General features: G+C 41.7%; 1 protein-coding gene across 3 annotated transcripts in view; it reads left to right on the forward strand.

Annotated features, from left to right (window-relative positions):
* The window catches only part of NPR3 (natriuretic peptide receptor 3), a 69683-nt gene extending 53969 nt beyond the window's left edge, over positions 1 to 15714 (forward strand). For 2 of the 3 annotated variants that reach the window (XM_074995696.1, XM_074995698.1), the window contains 3 exons: positions 298 to 433; positions 2531 to 2618; positions 8163 to 15714. In XM_074995696.1, the coding sequence (XP_074851797.1) occupies positions 298 to 433; positions 2531 to 2618; positions 8163 to 8274 (336 nt within the window). In that variant the 3' untranslated portion in view covers positions 8275 to 15714. The remainder of the gene's footprint in view (positions 1 to 297; positions 434 to 2530; positions 2619 to 8162) is intronic. The other variant, XM_074995697.1, reaches the window with a different exon arrangement.
* The last annotated feature ends 7054 nt before the right edge of the window (positions 15715 to 22768 follow it).

Genomic DNA, 22768 nt, shown 5'->3' on the forward strand with positions numbered 1-22768 from the left:
AATTCAAAACAGGAGCCTCCAAACCTGTGGAGAGAACTGGCTTGAATTATACAGAGCAGTGTCTAAAGTGGAGCAGGGTATGAAAAGCCCTAGATTTATAATCTAGAATTTTGATCATGGTCATAAATGCTGCTAATTAATGATCTTACCAGCAGGATTCTGACAGAGCAACTCATTCAAGTCCTTGGGATAATCAGGATGTGCCACAAAGCTCCAACCACATGCAGGCTCTCCAGTCTCTCTTTTCTCTGGGAACAAATCATTAGAAAAGCATTTTCATTTCTTCTCTTTACACAGGTGATTGGGGACTATTATGGAAAGCAAGGGCGCTTTGAAATTCGATCAAACGTGAAGTATCCTTGGGGTCCTGGCAAGCTGAGAATAGACGAAAACAGAGTTCTAGAGCACACGAACAATACGCCTTGTAAATCATGTAAGTTTAGTGACTTAATGTTTCCTTCCAAGCTGAGAGAGACAGAGGCTCCAGCTGTGATACAGTATCCCCTTGTTTACATGCATGGCCCACAGTGGAACACTGTCAAGGCTGATGGGCCTGAACATGCCAACAGTACCTTGACAGCTGTGCTGTATTCAAACAGTTCTCTCTATCAAGGCAGAGCCCTGTCGTTGTTCCCAGATGTTGGGTGTTCTTGCTGGGGACAAAAAGCTATAGTAGATATACAGACCTCTTGTCAGACTCCCAGCCATTAATCTGGTGCATGCCCGTTGCACCACAGATATCCTGTGTGAGCAGAGAGGGCAGTTAACTTGGGGGGACTTCAGGCAGCTTGTTCAGGTGTAGGGGACACAGATGTTTTGCTCCGTGGTGGCTCTAAGCCCATGGAAGTCTCCTGCCAGGAAAATAAAAGGGTAGCTCTTCACCTGCTAGAAGGGAGCCAACACAGCGTGTAGCGGGAGAAACCAGGCTTATTCCCCAAGACAAGGAGTCGTCACATACTTTTGCCAGATGCTGATCAGAACATCATCAGTTCTCCTGGGGCAGCATGAATTTCCCATGAAAAACTGGGCTTTGCTAAGAGCAAGCACAGCAGGGGACCAACAGCAGCATGGCTACCGAGTGAGCACAGTGACCCAGAGAAACGTTACTGGCAGTGTGAAAAGGCAACCTCTGCTCCATGGTTGTGGCTGGAGGATCCATACGGGTTGGACGGTGCCCTCCAAGGATTCTCAGCCTGAGCTAGCCCATCTCTTTCCAGTTCGCTGAGTTCACAGACCCCATCTCAGAGTGGGGGTAGTGGGCAATAGTGTCTGGGAAAAGATGCTTGCAATATCTCTGGGGAAGGCTTGCTCTGCTGTGGATGTTTCCATGGAAGAGATGGTCTTAGCTCCCTTGTTATAACGAGGGTGTTGCAGGAAATGAATTACTTGCTCTGGAGTCAGGAATCATCCACAGCTTGGCAATATTATTTCCTTCTTTTCCAATAAAATTTAGAACCCTGGCTGTATGCTATATATTGCCCTATACAGCCACAGAATCCTAGGGCTGGAGAAGACTTCAGGAGGCCACCATGTCCAGCCCCCTGCCCCAACCCAAACATCTGTAGTAGAACAGAGACTAGAACCCAGGTGTTTTCAAAGCTTCTAGGCCAGTGTGCTGTCCATTGGAGCAGACTACCACCTTACATTCTGGCCAAGACAGTCCCTGAATAGCATGGAGGGAGACAGTGCATTTGTGCCCCCTAGGGTGGGGAGCAGCAACACCCTTCAAAGGAAGAGTGAAGTGTAGGTGGGTCACTGGCTTCCCCTTCCCTCTGTCCCAGCACGTGGAGTGGACCGGTTATGGCAAGAGAGGCAAGCTATGCCAGCCTAAAGACTGATGCAGCCAGCATGTCCCTTTTGGGTTTCCTAGAGGGGCTTTCCTCCCTGAGGTCATAGCAGCTGTGCCCTGCCCCCTACTCAGTTCTGTTGCAAAGTGCTGCCTTCTCCCCAGGCAGCTGAATGCTGAGGCATGATGACCTTCACACTGTCATCTGTTTACTGTTGCTTCACATGCAAAACTTTCAGCACAGAACCAAAAATCACATGAATTTAACTGGAAATTTAGCCTAGGTCCATCAAAAGGTTTACTAAGGCCCATGAGGCTGTTGAGTGAAGACGATCCTAGCCTTGCGTTAACCTGGGTTAGGGTATGGTTTTGATGCTAACCCAGGTGATGCTCAGTTGTTTCTATAAGGATAGCTTATCCAGTCTTTAGACCCTAACCCTAGCCACATGAGCTGTTGTAAGCCTAGCCCCCGTCATGAGGGATAGGCCATACGTGCCCATCACTTACCAGCATGTCTCTGTTATCACGCCTTTATTACAATAGTGACTGTTACTTGGACTTTGCGGGGGTAGAAAGCACAGAGGAAAGTAAAGTCACATGAACCAAACGCAGGGTTCTCCCTAAGCCCCCTTGGAATGGGGTTCTGCACAGCTCTCATTATTTTCTTGCACTGGCCATTTCTTTAACATGTGTTTCCCAGTGCTGAGTATGAATGCTGATCATTTACATCTCTTCTTTTTCAAGCAGGTGGCCTTGGAGAGTCAGCAGTTACAGGGATTGTAGTGGGCGCTTTACTTGGAGCTGGATTACTAATGGCTTTCTACTTTTTCAGGTCAGTCCCAGTTACTACGAGTTCCTTACATACCTACCAAGCCCAAACTTCACCGCTTGAGGTGGAGGAGAAGAGACAGACAAGTGCCAAACTAAGGGCCTACTTCTCTGTAGCAAAACTCCCATGGAAGCCAGTTCCTTCACTTTTACTGTCTCCATAGCTCTTTTGTATGCTTAAATCAGCTTTACTGCATTAGGCCCTGATCCTTCAGTCCCTTATGCTTGAAGGTAATTCTACTCACATCAGTAATGCCAGTGAATTCATGGCTAACGTAATAAGGGCTCACTGGTGTGGAAAGCTTTCCTACTGTAATTTTCCAGCATGGAGCATTTGGTGATCATGCAGTGAGCCAGCATCAACTGCCTAATAGAGCAAAACAATGTCTTTAATGAATTGCTGAAAAAATTCTACTGGTAATCTAGGAGAGACTGCAAAGTGACTGCATTAGCATGGCTGGCCAAGGGACTCACTCAGTTTCACTGGGATCCAAAAGACAGGACCAAGCGCTTTGTGGCTGAGTTATTTGTTAATTTTTCAATCTTGTATTGTCAGCCAACAAACAGAGGCATACTACAATTTTATGAGGCTCAAGTCCAGCACAAGTGAGAGCCAGGACACGTGGGAAATACTCCCCACCCCGTTTGCATGCAGTCTTGTCTCCCTTCCCTTGGCACTTCTTTTAGGGCAAGTGGGTCAGAGGATTGGGGTTTTAGTTTCCTATGTATGGAAGATCAGAAAATATAGTTGATTCCTGTAGGTTACAATGAAACAATATTTCTGTTCAACAGTAACAGTGAAGAAACTGCTCCTGTGTTGCCGTTTTTGAAATACATGTTAAGAAAATGAAACAGAGTGAAACCTGCTCTGCTGTTGTACAGCTCCATCTTAACCAACCTTTCTAACATGTCTTCAGTATTCTACTAACTTTGCTCTAAAGATAAAGTCCAAATTCTAGTAGGCAGTCTATCCTGGCCAACTGCACGGTCAATGGGTACATATTACTGTGAAACCATCCAAATCTTCAATTATCTGAAACTAAAATAAATAATAAATAATAAATAATAATAATAATATAAAAACATGGAAACTAGGTCAAATTACAAAGGTTATATATAAACATATAGCACAAGTATGTAGGGACAAAATTAGAAAGGCCAAGGCACAAAATGTGATTAAACTAGCTGGAGAAATACAAAGTAACAAGAAAACATTTTACAAATACATTACAAACAAGAGGAAGACCAAGGACAGAATAAGTGTATTATGCAGTGAAGAAGGAAAAAACAAAAAGAGAAGATGTGGAAATGGCAGAAGTGCTGAATGACCTGTTTATTTCTGTTTTCACCAAAAAGTTTAGTAGTAATGGGACATCTAACTTAATGAATGCCCATGAAAATGAGGTAGGATCAGAGAGGCTAAAGTAGGAGAAAAAGTAAGTTAAAAATTATTTGGACAAGCTAGATGTCTTTAAATCACCAGTGTCTTATTAAATGCATCTTAGGATACTTAAGGAGCTAACAGACAATATATCTGAGCCATTACCAATTATCTTTGAAAAGTCATGGAAGATGGGAGAGGTGCTGATTAGGCCTCTACTGGATATTGTGCCTAGTTCTGGGTGCCCCATTTTAGGAATGTTATAGACATGTTGGAGAAAGTCCAGAGATGAGAAAAAAAATGATTAAAGGCGTAGAACAGAGTGGGGAACCTTTTTTGGGTCAGGGGTCACTCACCCATAGACAAATCAGTTGGGAGCCACATAAGTGAGGAGCAAAAAAACAAAAACAAAAAAAAATCCTCCTCATTGATGAGGTTGCCAACTGAAAAAACAACAAAAAAGGAGACACTCCCCTCATTCTACTTGCTCACCATCCCCAGAGCCTGGTGAGGCCAGAGCTGGTACATTTTGTGCACCCCCGTAGGCTCTGAGAGTGGTGTGTGAGGGGAATGAGGGGTTCACTGTCAGAGGGGGCTGCCAGGAAGTGAGATGGGGTGTGGAGTCTGGACAGGAGGGGTCTGAGTGGATGGGAGGGTGCAGGCAACCTGGGCAGGAGTAGGGTGCAGGAACAGGCTGCAGGTGAGGGGTCTGGGCAGGAGGGGCACCTGGGCAGGAGCGGGGCATAGGAAAGGGGTTGGGGTCTGGGTGTAAGAGGGTGCAGGAACCAGCTGGGGGTGCAGGCTTTGGGTGGGAGGAAGCCTGCAGACAGAGGTGGGGTGTGAGATCTGGGAGGAAGGGGGCAGGAACAGGGTGGGGATGGGAAGCTGGGTAGGAAGAAGGGTGAGGGAGGGGGATCCGGGCAGCAGGGGATACAGGAGCTATGTGGAGGTGCGGGGTCTTGGCAGTGAGGGTGCAGCTTACCTGTGCAGCACCACAGGGAAGCACATGGCTCTCCACCCTGCCCACTCGCCATTCACAGGCACCTTCAGGAATTCTGGCCAATCAGAGCAGCAGGATGAAGTCTCCAGCAGCACTACTGAGGCTGCTGCCGCTCTTCTTCTCTTCCCCCAGCTGGGGATACTGCAGTGAGTGGTAGCAGTGCCCTGCCAAGCTGCTTCCTGACCCCCTACTCCCTGGCAGAGGCCAGGGGCTGGATCTGGTCCCAGCTTGCCTGATCCAACCCATGAGACTCGGTGCCCCATACCCCCAACCCCACTGCAGGCAGATGCTGGGGAGTGGAGCCTCAAGCCTCGAGGGCCGGATCCAGGCAAGCTGTGGTCTGGATATGGACTGTGGGTGGGGGTTCCTCACCCCAGTCTAGAAAATATGACCTACGAGGACAACTGAAAAAGCTGGTTCATCTAGTCTGAAGAAGAGAAGACGGGGATGACGGAAAGCAATGGGCCTAAACTGAATCACAGAATCAGAGAATTCTAGGGCTGGAAGGGACCTCAGGAGGTCAGCTAGTCCAGCCCCCTGCCTAAAGCAGGATCAACCCCAACTAAATCATCCCAGCCAGGACTGTGTCAACCCAGGACTTAAAAACCTCTAGGGTTAGAGACTTCAGCACCTCTCTCGGTAACGCATTGCAGTGCTTCACCACCCTCCTGGTGAAATAGTTTTTCCTCATGTCCAACCTACACCTCTCCCTCTGTAACTTCAGACCATCGCTTCATGTTCTGTTATTTGTCAAGGGAGGTTTAGATTGCACTTTTGGAAGAACGTCCTGTCAGGGTAATAAGCACTGGAGTAAATTGCTTAAGGGAGGCTGTGGAATCTCCATCTTTGGAGGTTTTTAACAGCTGGTTAGAAAAACATGTCAGGGATGATCTAGACAATACTTCGTTCTGCCTGGTGTGCAGGGGACTGGACTTGGTGACTTCTTGAAGTCCCTTCCAGCCTTACATTTCTGTGATATATGTCCCCAGTGAAATTTCTGTCTCTGTTGGTGCATAAATAGTACATTTTGGGCTAGTCTACAGTTGCCCCCGACTTCGAAGGCGGCATGTTAATCAGGGTGACGGGAGATTACTAAAAAGTGCAGCGGTGAATATGCAGCACTTCATTAGGCTGATTCTCTCCCACACCAACTTTGAAGTGTCAAAATTTTTGGGAAGTAAAGACACTTTGAAGTGCCCTCAGCTACACGCATGCTGGCACTTGGAAGTCTGACACTTGGAAGTTGCCATGGGGGAGAATCAGCCTAATGAAGTGCTGCATGTTCACCGCAGCATTTCATTAGTAATCTCCCGTTGCCCTGATTAACACACCCCCTTCGAAGTTGGGGGCAAATGTAGACCCAGCCTTTGTGTGTCTCAGACAAAGTGTCCACTTACCAAATGCAATTAAAGACAATATTTGTAGTTGGAAAAAGACAATACAGGGGACTCGGTGCATTGTGAGGGCCAGACCCTGGCATGTTTTACAGCTCTCCCAGTTTGAAACCACAAAAGGTAAAGGTGGTGTTTTTAACTTTACACACACCGGGGGCAAAGCCAGAGGTGGTGTAAACTGACAGTATTCACTGAGGACCTGCGCTGAAGTGCTTCTGACGTTGACATTTGGGACTGATTCTGAGCCCATTGACAGTAGTGGGTGGAGGATAAGGCCCTTAATTCATTGATTACAATGAATGGTAAGAATTAAATATCATACTTGGCATATAGCCAAAGGACGTATAGGGCCAGATTTACAGAAAAGTGCCTATGGGACAAAAATGATTTCAATGCACAGTTACCACAGTAGTGCAGTAGTTATACTTATATGCAGGCAAACATAGTTACGCAACTATCCAGCCATCTGCATGTGTAATCACACCAGCTAGGCATACAAATTCTTGAATGCTTTGAGTACAGCTGCACTTTGTTACAAATCTGAACCATAGTAGTTCTGATGTATTGTCATGATGGGAATTAAACTGCAAGGGACACATTTCCAAAACCAGCCTGTTTATGTGCCTGAGCAAATGTCATGCATGCTGTTATTTGCACAAAAAAGTAACAGAATATACATACTGTAAGAGCCTGGATTTAAAAGGTGTGTAGGCACCTAAAGATTCAGATAGGTGCTTAGATTTTTCAAAAGAAGTTAAATGCCTAAATTCTACTGATTTCAATAGGAGTTGTAGACACTTTTGTATTTCCAAAAGCACCTTAGCAGGTTAGGTGCCTATCTGCATCCTCAGAAGCCTAATTTTAAAACTACCAGAATTAAATCCCACTTGTTCCTGAAAACTGGACACAGATTTTCTTCATAATTGAACATTCTGTTATCTGTGGACAAAAGTGATATTGTGCAAAACTCGCAGGTACAAAGGGGGCTGGTTTAACCTGCCTTTGAATAATTAGCCCTGGAATCCAATGGGTTCATAGGTGTAACGCTAAAAATATTCATAGAGTTTCTAATTTTTTTTAGAGGTTTACAGGAGGAAGTGGGTTTAGTACTTTACTTTACCGCATAAATAATATAAAAGAAATCTTAATCAGGGACTTGTGGTGGCCACACACAAAAAACGATGGATGATGCATGAACAGTTTAATATACCTCTTCAATATAATTTAATTCTCTTCCCTAATTCACCTTAGATCCTTAGGGCTGGATCCAGAGTTAATCAGACAGATGGTACTTCCAGTGACATGATAATATATCATGCAGATGTTCTGAGGGGTTAATTAGGTAGTATTTGGCTTCAGTGGGGGTTTTGAGCACATAAAGAACCAGATCCATTGTGCAGATCCCACAGAAAGTGGCCCCCCTGTCTGGCGTAAGAAAGTAATTTCTCTCTGATCAGTGCAAGAAGAATAAACTGGCATAGTTCCCATGACACTCCACAAAAATGTCCTAATTGTTTAGTTCACAGATTGACAAAGAAGAAAATGTGTGTGTCTAGTGCTTTGAGACTGCCTTTTAACTTCACACAGAATTCTTGGACTAGGGGAAAGCGCTGCAAGGCAAACTACTTTAATCTTTTACCAAGGTTTCACATTCCATCACTTCTCATTTCTCAGCAGAAACCCAGTTGTCCCCTATAGGCATTTTTTGAAAGAGAAGTCCCATTATCTTGTTAACGAGAGGATTTCTTACTCTGTTCCTCTCCTTCCATGCAGAAAGAAGTACAGAATAACGATTGAGAGACGAAATCGACGGGAAGAATGTAATGTGGGCAAGCATCGGCAGTTACGTGAAGACTCCATTCGATCCCATTTTTCTGCTGCATAAAAAAAGAAAAAGAAAATCCCATTCTTCCTGAAACAAACTTCAGGGAAATGGACAAAACCAAAGACAATAGTGTAAAAGAAGAGGCTCTTGAAGAACTCATTCGTAAATCAGTAGAGTCATTTTGTCTTAATTTCTTTCAAAAATCTCAGGAATGATTTACTAATCACATTATGCCACATGGCCTTTCATCTTGTGGGGAAAAAAAACAGTTTCACATTGTAGGACATTCTTAATGTTTTGAGAGGGTATTTTCTGAGACATATCTTGAGGGCAGCAGTTTGTGCTTAGGGCTGGGGATGCTTCTTCTGAGCCCTTCTTTTAAATGCCTAGTGCCTCCTTCCTTAGCAACATCACAAGCAAGAATTTCAAAATGTGGTTTAAGTGCTACCTTGTCATTAAAATAAAATGTCTTTATTGTGGGCATGGTCCTTCATTATTGAAAAATCATGGCCCACGTTGCCCTGAACCTCAGTGAGTGCAGGATTGCACCCCTAGAGTTTAATCTCCGGAGGGAGTTGGCACTCGAAACATAAATAACTATTGAGAAAGTGAAGAGGATGGAACTACTCCAAGTCACTTTTCATTGTATGTACCGTATCAAAATCAAAACAGGAAATACAGAGACTGCATCTCTTCTTGCTTACACAAGTGTAAGTCAAGATTAGCTCCATTGTAATCAGTGGGGTTTGACTAATATGAGACATAAGCAAAGAGATCAGAAGAACCCTAGTGAACTGGCTTTTTCTTTAGCCTTACTTATGCTCTTATATTATAAAAAAAACATCCTTCTCTCTCTCCACATCACCACCTCTTAGAAAGGCTAGTGTAGTACCTACAGGGCCGGCTTCTGCTCCCATTGAAGTCAATGGCAGAAGTCCCCCTGATTTCAGTGGGAGCAGGGTACGATCCAGACTCTGTAAATATTAATCATATGGGAGTGTTTGTACAGTAACGGTAATTCAAACGATTTTTTGGTATAAAAATTACATTCCATGCTAACATTTTATTTTTAGGTGTTTTTATCTTGTATTTTTCTATTAGAAAAATGTCTATTTTTTGCTTTAGTAAGAATAAAAGTCCAGGTGAGAAGGTCTGAAGAAATATTTTTTCAAGAGTGAATAATGTGCATAGGAAGTCATCGATGTAAAGAAAAGTTATTTTGGTTTATGGATATTAACCATATTTTTCTCCCTCCCTCTTCCTTAGGCATGTGCAGAGTGCAAATGATGGATTAGTTAAAGTAAAATGCAATTGATTAATTATTTGTAAAGTTGCCAAATTACTCAGATTCAAGGTGACCTGCACCACTACAGCCCAGTGAACCTTGGCCACTAGAGTGGCCCACTTCAAGTCATGAAATGTTGCGCATGGCATAGGCTAGAGCCAAATTCACTTGCTCTAGAGCAAGTCCAATTTTTTATTCATATAGAAGGTTGAGAAATACTGAGTTAATGTAACTCTGGAAGAGCTCCGAGTATCCGCACCCCAGGGTACACGTACCCTTGCATTGAGAACTAGCTCTAGAGATAATTAGGTAAAAAGTTGACCATTTTCATTTGAACAATTTTTACAGATGTTAGTTAAAACTGATTTTGAAAAGATTTTTCTACTAGTTTCAAAATCAATTGATTTATTTTTCAGTTTTGGGTGCAATCAATTTTGTTTTTTTCCTCTGTTTTGTTACTGAGAAAAGGGAAAGAACCAGGAGGCCAAAAAGAAGGAAGGAAAAAAGGCAAAAAATGAAACAAACAAATGTTCTTGTTGCAAACTGAAGACATTTTAAAACACATTTTTTTCATTACACAAACATTTTGTTTGCTGTGACTTATACTGGAGGCTGGTCTGGCCCCCCTGACTGGTCCACAGACTGAGAACAATAAGTTGGCCTCAAACTGCATTTGTCGTTATCACCTAGTCCTGTGCCAAGTACAGTTAAATCAAAGTAGAGGATCTGGGATAATTATGGGGAGGATGTTTGATTACATGGATCTTGCTTCAGCTAAATGGAATTGAAGAGAAAAGGGTAATTAGGGAGTCACTGTGAAGCTGGGAAACAAAATCATGCGGCCCTGGACTGTGTGTAGGTTTTCAATAATAAGTAGCATTGCCCAGGAAGTCACACCAGCTGGTGCTCCTATGGAGGACTGGCCACAGTTTAAAGCACCACAGCCCCCTTTATTCACTTTCAGCCAAGGTATCATAGGGAGCAGAGCAAACTGCTGTTGGAAGAATGCATGGCGTCTGTTTAGCTATTTCTACAAATCGCTGTCCTGCGTTAGCAATAACATCTTTGATCACTGGAAGTAATCAATGTTAAACATTAATTTATTCATTATTGTTTACTGGTTATATTTTCTTTAATTAGGACAGGAAAATAGACAGGTCAATCATCCTCTGTGGTTCTCCTGTAGTAGCCCAGTGCAGAGTCTGCAGGGAACTATTTAAATTCAAACAAGATCATTGAATTTCTAAAAAGTTTTTAAAGAATTCTTTGGATCTGAGAGTCTAGAAAAATAAATACAATGTACTGCAAAATGTGGGTTTTACAGAAGCTTGTTTAACCAAAATTTATGTCTATGGTTATTCATATAATACATACATGCATATATAAATAATAATAAATAATAATAGATCTGCATATAAAGGCCCTGAATGAGCCCAGTACTTTAGCATGTAGACTTCAAAATTAAGCACATCTGATTGTTAAAGTGATATAGTTAATAAGGGGACTCAATCCAGAAAGGTTCTAAGAACTCACTGCTCCTTGTAGACTACAGCCATATTTAGCAGCAGTTTGATTAAAGTATTATGATCATTGATTTTTGTGAATAAATGAAAATTTTAGTGATTTATTTTGAAACAATGGGCTACAGTTACACTAGCGAGTTTTGTAGACAAAACTAGGGTTTTGTTAACGTGCGTGCATGCATGCATGCAAAATGCATTCTGTTCATAGAAACTGTTGCAAAAAAGCTGCGTAAGTGCTCCAGGGGGCCCTTTTGTCGTCAGAGTGGCTCAAAAGAACGATCCACTTTTATGTCAACAGAAGTTTTGTTGGAATATCTCTTTGGACAGTATTCTCTAAGGACAGATTGCTGTAGTGTAACTGTAGCCATCAAGAAATACCTTGCTGGATTTTTGTGAAGTGTTTTACTATTCTTTTTCCCCATTGAGAGTTACTAAAATGTTGCAAACTTTTTGAGAACACAGGAGTTCTTGAAAGTTGTACAGGGCAAAATTAGGGCCTGTTTCTTACTGGGAGATGTTTTGTGTAATTGAGTTTTATAAAGTCCTTTGTGGCACAATGACTTATTTCCAGGTTAGGGAATCTTGCTCTGATTTAAGTCAGTGGTAAAAGCCCCAGACTCAATTGGAGCAAACTCATCCCTAAGAGAAATGTGCTTAGATTTCAGGATCAGCATCCTCAAGTTGAAGTTCACAGCCTGAGTTTCTCAGTTTTGGAATATAAATTTTTGCTCTGTCAATCTCAAATGGCTTTTGCTCACCAGTAATTGTTACCTCATGAATGCCAGAACGATAGCAAAAATGCCAATGAAACATCAAAGACAGGAAAGTAATAGTCTTTCTAATGTCTCTGGCAAATTTAATCCACCTTCTCCTGAGCCCTAGATATCGTTCCACATCCTCCAATACTCTGATGATACCTCAGAATAGCAATTCTAGTCTTTTTTTTTTTTTAAATAAAGCATAAGGAGTTGTTTTCTATTCTCTCTCAATCGGAATGATTTATCGTTGACTTCTACATTGTTTCGGTATTTTATCTCTTTCTCCAAACCTTATTAGCCTTCTGAATAGAACTGAGTTGAGGGAGAACTCCCAGTCACTGCTTTTTGCCCTCTGTTATACTGCAACTTTAGTCACTGAAAAGTAACAGAATTGCTGTGTAACTTCACCCATTGCTCATTACTACTAGGCCAGGAAATTAAGTTTCAGATCTGAACACCTTCAAACTGATGGGATCCAAGTTAAAATTTGGCAGATATGCCTTATCTTTCTAATGGACTGAACCAAGACCAAAATCAGAAGAGACCCAAATTTTGTGGGGTTCTGTCTGATTTTTGCAATTTGGGCCCTTTTGTACTTTCAAGGATATACTCCGCATCATCTTGCAATCCATGCTTACAAGTGAGGGCCCATTAAAGCCAATAGGATTACTTGGTGAGGATGGCTGGCCTCACCAGGAACACAGTAGCCAGGAAACTTTATGGCAGGATGAATTTTATCCCGTGTACACGTACAGTGACGCCAGAGTTAATTACTTGTAAAATGACCTCCACAAAGTGACGATAGTTTTTGAACTCCGAAAAAGTAAATACTGTAAAAGATTCTTCTTTTTTTTTTTATTAAAAACTACACAAAAGTGTTACACGACTTGTCTTGCACATCACAGGAACACAGTAAATTGGTAACTTAGCCTTTGACAGAAAATGACAGAGTGGCCCAAATTCTGGTAGCATTCTAGCATTATGCATGTTTCACAGCAGAGAGTTTTAGCAGTGATAATGAGTACATAATTTGTTCTGCGGGGCAGGAAGAGGCCATAGCAGTTGGAGATGTTAGGGAAAGATTTGCCTTAATTCCCATGGGCTGTCTGGCCATCTGAAGGAAGAGTTTATGAATACAGGAGCTTTTGTTTAAATGAAACATTTCACATGAGGAAACTGAATATTTGCACTGTACACATCCCTGTTCATAGAGATAGCAGTCAGAAAGGAGGGTGCGTGGTCTTTATATTAGCAGACATCTTTTTGAGCAGAGAATGAGAATAACCCTGTAGATCATATGCAGGACAAATTTCTGTTGAAGTCAATGGAAATGTTGCCAGGGAGGGATTTCAGGACTCTACCATCTGAAGGACTTAACAAGTAGTGCAATGAGCTCTGATGGTGTTTTCTCCTCTTGGGAATCACAAGAAACCTATGCACTTCTTTTGGCTTTGAATCAGTCTTAAGTCTAGAATGTACTGTATATGAAATGGAAACCAACTTCTTATATTTTAAGTTAAAAGGAAGGCTTTGGTGTTTTCGAAGAATATTGCTGGTTATTCATCAGGAAAATAATACTGCCATGACTTGGAGATTTTCTTGGTTTATTCTTTAACTATGAAATAAGTGTACAATTTTTTTTAAAGTCTAGAATTGCTTCTTCCAGAATGCACACTTCAGAATGCCTCCGACTGTTGTAGACAACATTAAGCCCAACAAAAATAATTTTAAAAGGTGCTGGACTAGGGTTCATTCAAAATTTCTCATTAACCACTAATGCTAACATTATGCATCAATGACAAAATACTCAGAAGAATCTGAGACTGTTAATGTTTATATGGTAAGCTACAACCCATCAGATACGTTGCATGGATTCATTAGGTGCTGAAACTTCAGAAGTTTAAAAATCCTGCCTCTGTGTAAACTGTTGTTTAGTGTTTCTGTTATGTGAGTTTTCCTACCAGACACTTGAGCAAGCAGAGAAAATATACCTAATAATGTTGTTTTAATTGTTACTTTCTTAATATAAACTGATATGCACAAGGAATAACTGCACAATTCTCTCACACCAAAGTCTGTGACTGGGAGTTTTGGAAACATTAGGTCAGATTAGCTGACGTTTATTGGCATAGCTACATTGACTTCAGTAGTATTGCACTGATACATACCGCCTGAGGGTCCGGTTCATATCTTTGACATCTTATCCCCAATGAGCCACATGCCTGGGTGCATCTCCATATTGCATAGGCGGCAGCGTTTGGAAAGCCAATGTACCACACGGTAGTATACAAAATCATTAACATTTTCCTTTGTATTTAGAGAACAGCAAGAAGTCTTGTGGCACCTTATAGACTAAACAGATATTTTGGAGCATAAGCTTTCGTGGGCAAAGACCCACTTCATCAGATGCAGGAGTGGAGGGGTGGTTTCAGAGGGGTATTTAAAGAGTGGGATCCCAGTAAGAGGGAGGGCCAGAGCTGACAAGGTCTATTCAGCAAGGTGGAAATGGCCCAGTATCAACAGTACTTATCAAAAGAGGAAAAAACAAATCAGATCAGACGGGAGATATGAGCCTTTGTCAGAATCTAATGGGGAGCTATTAGCACCCAAAGCAGAGAAACTGCCTTTGTAAACTGCGAGCCACTCCCAGTCTCTGTTTAATCCATGGTTAATGGAGTCAAATAAACAAACACATAAATTGCAGCTCAGAGATTTCTCTCTCCATTTGATTTTTAAATTTTTTTTGTTTCAGAAATGTCATCCTTAAATCTGCCACTGAATGTCCAGGGAGACATTAATTTGTATTTAGTTCATATTGGGGTGACTGTGAGATAATGACTGGCAAGTGTCAATTGTTTAATAGCTCCTAGTATAGGAAAGAAACTCAAGGTGAAAAAGTCCATTGGGAATAGAGAATGAATGCCTGCACAGTTGGGTTGCAGGAGAAAGGAGAGAGAAACTCAGACTGATTGTATTCCCATTGATGTGCTGCTGACTTCAATGAGAGCAGGATCAAGCTCTTGCTTTCTGCACAGGATGTGGTCTATATTATTTTATAGTTAAACTCAGAGGACCAAGGCCTATTCAACAATGGAATCACACTTAAGACTTAAAATATAGCTTAAATTAAATGCAAGTGGCACATAGCATTTGGCTGACCCCCTATTAGGGGTGAATCTCACCTCTAATGTGACGAGCTTACCAGATAGGGGTGTTTGTTTTATTGAGCATGTATAAAAGAATAGAGACCCCCAAGCCATGGGGCTGAAGGCTAAGAGGAAGGTGATGGGATAGATTTGCTCTGTTCCTTGTGCCCAGTATGTAATTATCATCAAACCTAGAGGACTCAGGATAGAGATTTTGGAAGTTAACTTTGTCCCCTTTTCTTGGGTGTTACTATTCATTATCCGTGTAAAAATACTGGACAACATAGAATGTACTATTGGTCTAATAGAAAATGAATGGAAAGTTGCACAGTATAATGTACTGATGTAAGTAGAACTATATGCATATAATGTGATTTTATTTATTATTGTTTTTGTGTAAAGGAGAAAGTGTATTCATGACTGTGGATATAACCTCTGTTTTATTTGTGTAGTGTATTTCTTTCTTTTACAAATTATTCATTTAAAATATCTACATTCAGTGCCCACTGATTTTAATTGTGTACATTTTCTTCTAAACATGTCAAGGCAAGAATGTCACATATGTAGGTTATAACAAAATGTTCCCATTAAAGAAGTAGAAATCTGACACTGCACATTTTCCTGCTCTGTTTTCATCACCTGTTGATTTTATTGTTGGTCATTAATGGCTTGGAATATTGAGTATAGTGCAAATGATAAAAAACACCTTCTGATTTTAATGCATCTAAAGAAACTCTGATTTTAATAATGACTAGGACATATAAAAGATAAAGTGTTAAATAAATCTGGTAATTGATTGCACTTGGACTCATTTTTAATTGTTTTAGAAGAAAGATACCACAACTGATTTAAAGTCCAAAAAGGCTTTGATGAAGATATTTTATACATTTTTAGGATTCTTCAGCTAGATATAAAATAGATCCATGATTGTTTAAATCAACTGGCTATTAAAACTCTAAATGGAAATTCCTCCAGCAGACAAAACTTACATTGAAGAATTTTTTTCCCCCAAGCATGCACTGCAGGATATGTACCAAATCTCATACATTAGTGACTGAATTATTCTGTCCCATTTCTGGGACTTCAAAACAGTCATCAGGCCATCCTGTCACTCCTGGTCTTCTGCCTTCTTATAAATGGAGACAGAGGTACGGGCACACTTTTAGCAGTTGGGTGCTGAAAACCAGCCCCTTACCTCTATCTGTGTCCCTGCCCCAAGCTGGAGCCAGGTGCAAAGCCTGGAGCAGAACCCTGGGGCTGATGGCTACAGCATCCCCTGCATCCCTAGTCCCCACCTTTATGAACCTACATTTGTATGCTGCATCAATATTACCCTGCAATCCAAATTTAAGTCCTGTTCTTGAAACCATACCAGACTTCCTCCAATAGGTCCTGCTGGCTTTATCATTTTAAGATGCCTGGGCACTGGCCAGTTCCCCTGCTCTGGTAAATCTCTTCAGGTGAATTCCTTCTCTCCGCCTATGATGTGCCATTTTCTAGTTATTACCCAGTAGCCTAATTCCTGCATCACGTGTCCTATCGGGGACCACCAAGTGGTTCATTCTCCATATCCCAGCCACGATACCAGGGGGTCAACAAAACCTTTCTTACTGGGCCTGGTGCTGTGGTGATGACGACGACATCTAAAGATCTTTTGGGGCTTTTCTAAATTCCTGCCCCAGTTTGTACTATGGTGAGTGAAAAGGCAGCAGCCTTCCCCTTTCTCAGGATGGTGCTACCCTCCCAGGAGGGGAATGAGCGTGACGTCCAACATGTTCTCTTCCGAGTCTTCCACCTCACCCTTTGAGGTGTCATGCATGAGGTGGTCTTCAATTTCGTGTGGTCAGATCAGCTGGCCTATCTGACGAGTGTAGGTTGGAAAGATGGTATTTGGGCTGTAATACTATTTTAAATAAGTCCAGTTGTTTAAGTTCCTCTTAGTAATTGCTCAGATAATCCTAACCAACTGCATTGGCCCTTGGGTGTATGTATTCAAATCTCACCAAGGGTGTTTTTTAGCCATCACGTAGATAAGCTACACATGTTCTGTGCTAAATGGGCTGCCGGCATCTTGCAAAAACCTGAATGGGAAGGAGATTGTTGTGCAGTGATGGGGCCTGAGAGTAGGACAGCTGCTCAGCAAAAACGAAGCAGTGCTATCTACTAGGTAAGGGGCATACACATTGAAAGACAGGCCCACTTGCAAGGACGGCCCTGTCCAAAATTGACAACAAGAAATGGAAAATGTCAATTTGTGTTTAAGTAGTTCTATACTGCAGCTCTAGAACTAGAAATAGCATTTTATTATATATTGGAAAGTCAAGGATTTGAAACAATGCATTTGCTTTTTTCTCCTGGGATAGGTTTTTCTTAGAAAATAACCTCAAAAGTCACTATGCAGTTGCAAAGAATTTTTACGGCACGTGAGACTTGAAAGGGCTGAAAACATAAAATCAGAAAAAATGTGCACATTGTTAAAAAAGTAGGTATGTGGGTGGGTGGAGTGCAGAGGTTAAGCAACTTGCTCAGGGCCACATTTGCTGCTTCTTAGGATTTACTTACTTCTGTAAATTGAATAATATGTACCAACTTCCCAGGTGTGCTGAAAGAGGTAATGTTAGTGCCCTATTTGGAGATGGATAAAACACTGCATAGAGCATAGTGTTCATTGCTAGACCTTTTGTGGGGCCTATCATTTTTGCTCCTTTATTTACCCTTTTTGTTTGCCTGGGCACTTCTGTGGCTACTGTCAGAGCCACAACTAGTCATTGTACTGCCCAGAGAGAGCAACAAGCCATCTGCGCTGCCTACTGGATTTTTGTCATTTTCCAAAGTTTTGCATCCTAGGTGGCTATCCTGCTTGCGCTGCCTCAGTCACTCTGCTGGCAGTTAGATAGCTGAACCTTCTCTTCTTTCTCAAGGGCTTTTACTTTGAAGTGAAGCTGGATAGCTATTGACTCGTCGCACTCATTTTCCAACATTGACAGCACTCTTGTTACTGAGGGACAGAAAAATTTGGGAGAGGCAGCCAGGAAAAGGGCAGCAGAAGAATGACAGGCCACACACCTTATAAAAATGCCCAGTTCCATTTGGTAAGAGTTGAGGTTGAAGCTCAGGAGGATGGATTCACAAATCTCAATCCAGAAACCCATCATTCCTTGCTTATTTTGAGCTGTGGGTCACTAGACAATAGAAAATATTTTAAATGTTTCATTAACAATTCCCTCTTGTGAAAGTCTGGAGGTTTAAGACATTAGGAGCTAGCGACACTTACTGGGATCAATATGCTGCTATATGTTTCTCACCTGGGCCATGACTGGCCTGAAAGTTCCTTTGCCTGTCCCTAACTGCAGCTGAACTTACAGGTTTTTGTCAGCACCAGCTAACATTGAGTTTCCCTCACCTAAGGTTTCCCTGCTTCAGCCAAGGAAAGAAATGAAGATAAGCAATATTTCCCAAACTTGAAAATCCAGGTGTGATCAAGAGGAAGACCCAGATTTACATTGCTCTTTTATCACTCATTTTCACCTTCAGATCATTCTCTATCATATTTTCCTTCCTGCCACTCCTCCCCTGTGGTCCTCCTAAACTTCTCCCTCCACCATTCCCTTTAAATTTCCTCAGCTCTTTTTCTTCAAGGTATTGCTGATTTCAAAAAGTGTCAATATAGAGCCCAGAAGAAGGTCCTCACAATACCTGCAGGAAAACACAAAGCTCTAATGGCCTGTTCTCTGTTTGAATTCACCAGAGTGGGAATCAGGACACTTGGATTCCATTCATGCCTTTGCTACTGACACACAGCATGTTTCACCCTACCTCTCTCACAACAGACAAGACAGAGAGGGAGGAGAGAGAGTAGATGGTGTCTTTCACTGTCATCGTGGCTTCGAGGTACTACTGTTGTATAAATTGTTGTCAAACCTTCTCAATGATAGAGTATCTTAGCTTTACTCTGGATGGACAGGTGTAGGTTGGATATTAGGAAAAAATGTTTCACCAGGAGGGTGGTGGAGCACTGGAACGTGTTACCTAGAGAGGTGGTGGAATCTCCATCCCTAGAGGTTTTGAAGTCCCGACTTGACGAAGTTCTGGCTGGGATGATTTAGTTGGGATTGATTCTGCTTTGGGCAAGCGGCTGGACCCAATGACATCCTGAGGTCCCATCCAGCCTTAAGATTCTATCATATGACCTTGAAAGGTCATCTAGTCTGTGCCCCTGGACTGTGGCAGGATCAAGGAAAGCTTGATCATCCTGACAGGTGTTTGTCCAACTTGTTTTTAGAAACCTCCTATGATAGGGATTCCACAACCTCCATTGGAAGGTTAACTATTCCAGAGCTTAACTATATGTATAGTGAGAGTGTTTGCCTTTAGATCTAACAAAATCTTTTGCTGCATATTAAGCCCTTTATCTCTTGTCCTACCTTTCGTAGACTTGGAGAACAATTGATCGCTGGCCTCTTTATAATAGCTCTCTCTCTGCAACTTAACTGGTTCCCACTCAGCGTTCTTTTCTCAAAACTGAACATGCCCAGTTTTTTAACTCTGTCCTCCTAGGACAGGTTTTCTAAAGCTTTTATCATTTTTGTTGCTGTCTTTCCAATTTGTTCACATCTTTCTCAATGTGTGAGACCCAAAACTGGACACAGTACTCCAAGCTGAGAGCTACTCAGTACTGAGCAGAGTGGAGCATTCCAGAAAGATTAGCCTTTTTTTTTTGCAACTACATCACACTGTTGACACATGTTCAATATGTGATCCACTGTAACATGTCATGATGTGGAATATTTACTTTTTACTCTTATCTTATGAGGAAGATAACATAACCCTTATTTGAGTATTTTGAACCTTTTTTACCAGATATTGCTGCCTTCTCTGTCAACTAGGTCCCTGCCACTCTTGCGGAAAAATCAAAATCTACACTGCAATGTTTCAGCCTTCAGCCATGCTCAGGCCACCCATGGACAACCTGACCTTAAATTATATTTATATCAAACGTATGCTGTTACAAATTTGTGTCCAACTAGACCACAGCGTGCCTAACGTAGCAACCTTACAACATCAACGTGACAGAGAGAAGAGGCAAAGACATCTTCACATGCCTCAAGGAATCCTTACAATTATGATATGGCTATTAAATGTGAAATCATATGCTACATATTTATTTTATTATCTTTAGTACGGCACATCTGTACATCACCAGCAAAGAAAGGTACATGGCAGATGAAAACTGTAAAAGCATAGTAATGGTTCCTTCTTTGTACATGTAAAAACTGCTGCTTAAAACATTAGCCAACTCACACATCACTGCAATGACAATGATCAGCAACACCTCTGAGGGAATGTTATAACATTCCCACTGAATGCCAGCTCAATTTTGCTAACAGAGTAAGTTATTTGTCTGAAGCTCTGTGTAATTAGATATGTCCCATGAGAGTTGAGGTATCTGACAAAGCCCTTTCTTCTTCTATTTTTGATTTAGTTAAGATTCAGGGTGAGTCAACATCAGTGATGGAAATGGGGCAACACCCACTATTTCCACACATCAAAGTGCCTTTGCTGATCTGAAATATTTTCAGATGTGTTGGCTGAGATTTTCAAAAGCGATGAGCTAAAATTTTTCCAGCATTTTTAATATGTACATTGGATGACTGTTTCTGGTTGCTCTACTGAACACATCTTAAAAGTGTCTGATTTTCACCCTCATTCTGAAAAATCATGCTCCTCTAATGCTTCCAATTGAAGAATCCTCAGATAACTACTCCCTTCTGAAGAACTTGACTTTTTTCTCCTCTCCCTGTTAATCGCATTAAGTTAAATTATTTCCATATAGGTTACATATGGAGAGGCATGAACAACAGTAAAGGAGTTGTGAAACTTTAAAAAGAGAAAAGGAAAAGAGAAAATGATTTTAACTCAAGTAAATAAACATATAAACCTAACACGCCACCTCTTGTTAATAACCTATAGGTGACTAATTTATTCTCTCTACCTTGCTGTTGCATTGATATTTTTACCTACTGGCTTCCAAAAATCCCATTAACTTTTGTGGATTTCACAAATGCAACATGCTTAAGAAAGAGCTCCTATTGCAATGTTCTGCCCGGCCACCACATCTCAGCTCTTGGACTGTAGTTTTCACATGTTTCTCAGCTTCATTTTTCCTAGCAATACTCTGATGGATGGAATCAGGCTTGCTGATAAGGTGTAGACGGGAAGTTTTGAAGACAAGTTCACTTGTCCTTGATAATGGAGCAAACAGTTCCTGCAGCTCTAGGTTCAATCTCTAAGCTATGTTAGCTGAATGCATAATTATTTAAACAAGAAAAAAAAAAACAAATCCAGTTAAACCAAAAGGGCAAAAGAAATCCAAGAATTAACCAATATAGTCCACACACCTCATCTGGTAGCAGCTTGATGAACAAGTGTGCTGATTAAATGTTGCTTGTTGATAAACCTTCAATATTGAATTGTAAGACTTTGAGTGAGCACCTTATGCTAAACAAAACCTATGGGACTACACAGTTTTAGAGTTACACAAAGCAACCACACTGGGCTTTTTCAAGTATGAGCTTTCAGAATTCTGTTTTCCGGGACCGTGATTCCCCATGTCTGTAGTTTCCTACTCTGGGGAGGTATCCTCAGTGCCAAAGGATACCACAACATCATCTAGATGAAGGACCTCAACTATGGGATCATTTCCTTCTGCTCCAGTTCAGAGTTCTCTTTCCACGAGCCTTTCAAACTCCTCAACAACACAGAAGCTGCTTGACCTCTGGTGGGACTGTTCTGTGGTGTCCCAGAAAACCTCATCTGCTTACCTCTCTGCCTCCCTTAGCTCCTCCAGTTCAGCCTCCAAAATACATATGCCTTCTCTGAGGCCCCGGCTCTCCTTGCAGCAAATGCACACATATGCCACTTGCCCATAGGGCAGGTAATCTTACCTGCTACATTGGGTGCAGTAAGCAGGATTACCACACAAAACTCCATGTTCACTGAGCTGCTCTCTAGAGTCTATAAGAGTCAGTTGAAGGGGAGGAAGGTGCAGAGTGGCTTTGTGGTTGGGATTGTGGTGGGCCTGCTGATGTGCATGTGTGATGGGTCAGGGTTTCAAAGGTGGTAACCAGAGGTTTCTGGCTGTAGAACATCTCCTATTAGGCACCAAAGCCAGGGACTCCTATGATATACCCTTCATCAAGATGAGGAATATAGCGTATCATGTGAAATACAGTCTGGCCAGAGAATTCAGTCAAGAAAAGTTAATGGGAACATAGCATCGTAGAACTACAACTTCCATGAGGCACTTCTGGTCTGTTTTGACTTGAAATATTTCGGTTTTTGGCTGTAATACTTCTCCCCTGGAGAAAAACATTTTCTGATTGCCTCTACTTTTATGCATGCAATTCTAACGAGGTAATTATGACAACCTAGTTGCATGATACAGCACTGTCTTCAAAAGGCAGGCACTGAAAAGGCAGAAAAACAGTAACTTTTACTGCCCTGGTAAATTCAAAGGCGAATGTCTAATAACAAAAGGCCAGTTCTGTCTATTTCTGGGTAACTCCACTGTAGCCTTGTTGAAATCTGGGAGATGGTTTGAATAACATGGTCCTCATGCAAAGTCTGTGGAAGTCAATGGAAGATTCCCATTGAGTTCAATGGGACTATCAGACCCCATGTTACTTCTTGGTGTGAGGAATAGCAGCAAATTCAAGCTCTGTTTTAAGTTGTTCCATGCTCTCATAGGCATTCATATCAGCTGATCTGGATATCTTTTATGATAAAAATTCTGAATAGTATTTAAAACTTGACTCATTGCTTTCCCTTAGCAAGGAAGCAAGA

The sequence above is a fragment of the Carettochelys insculpta genome, chromosome 5 (genome assembly GCF_033958435.1).
Source record: "Carettochelys insculpta isolate YL-2023 chromosome 5, ASM3395843v1, whole genome shotgun sequence".
NCBI lineage: Eukaryota > Metazoa > Chordata > Testudines > Carettochelyidae > Carettochelys > Carettochelys insculpta.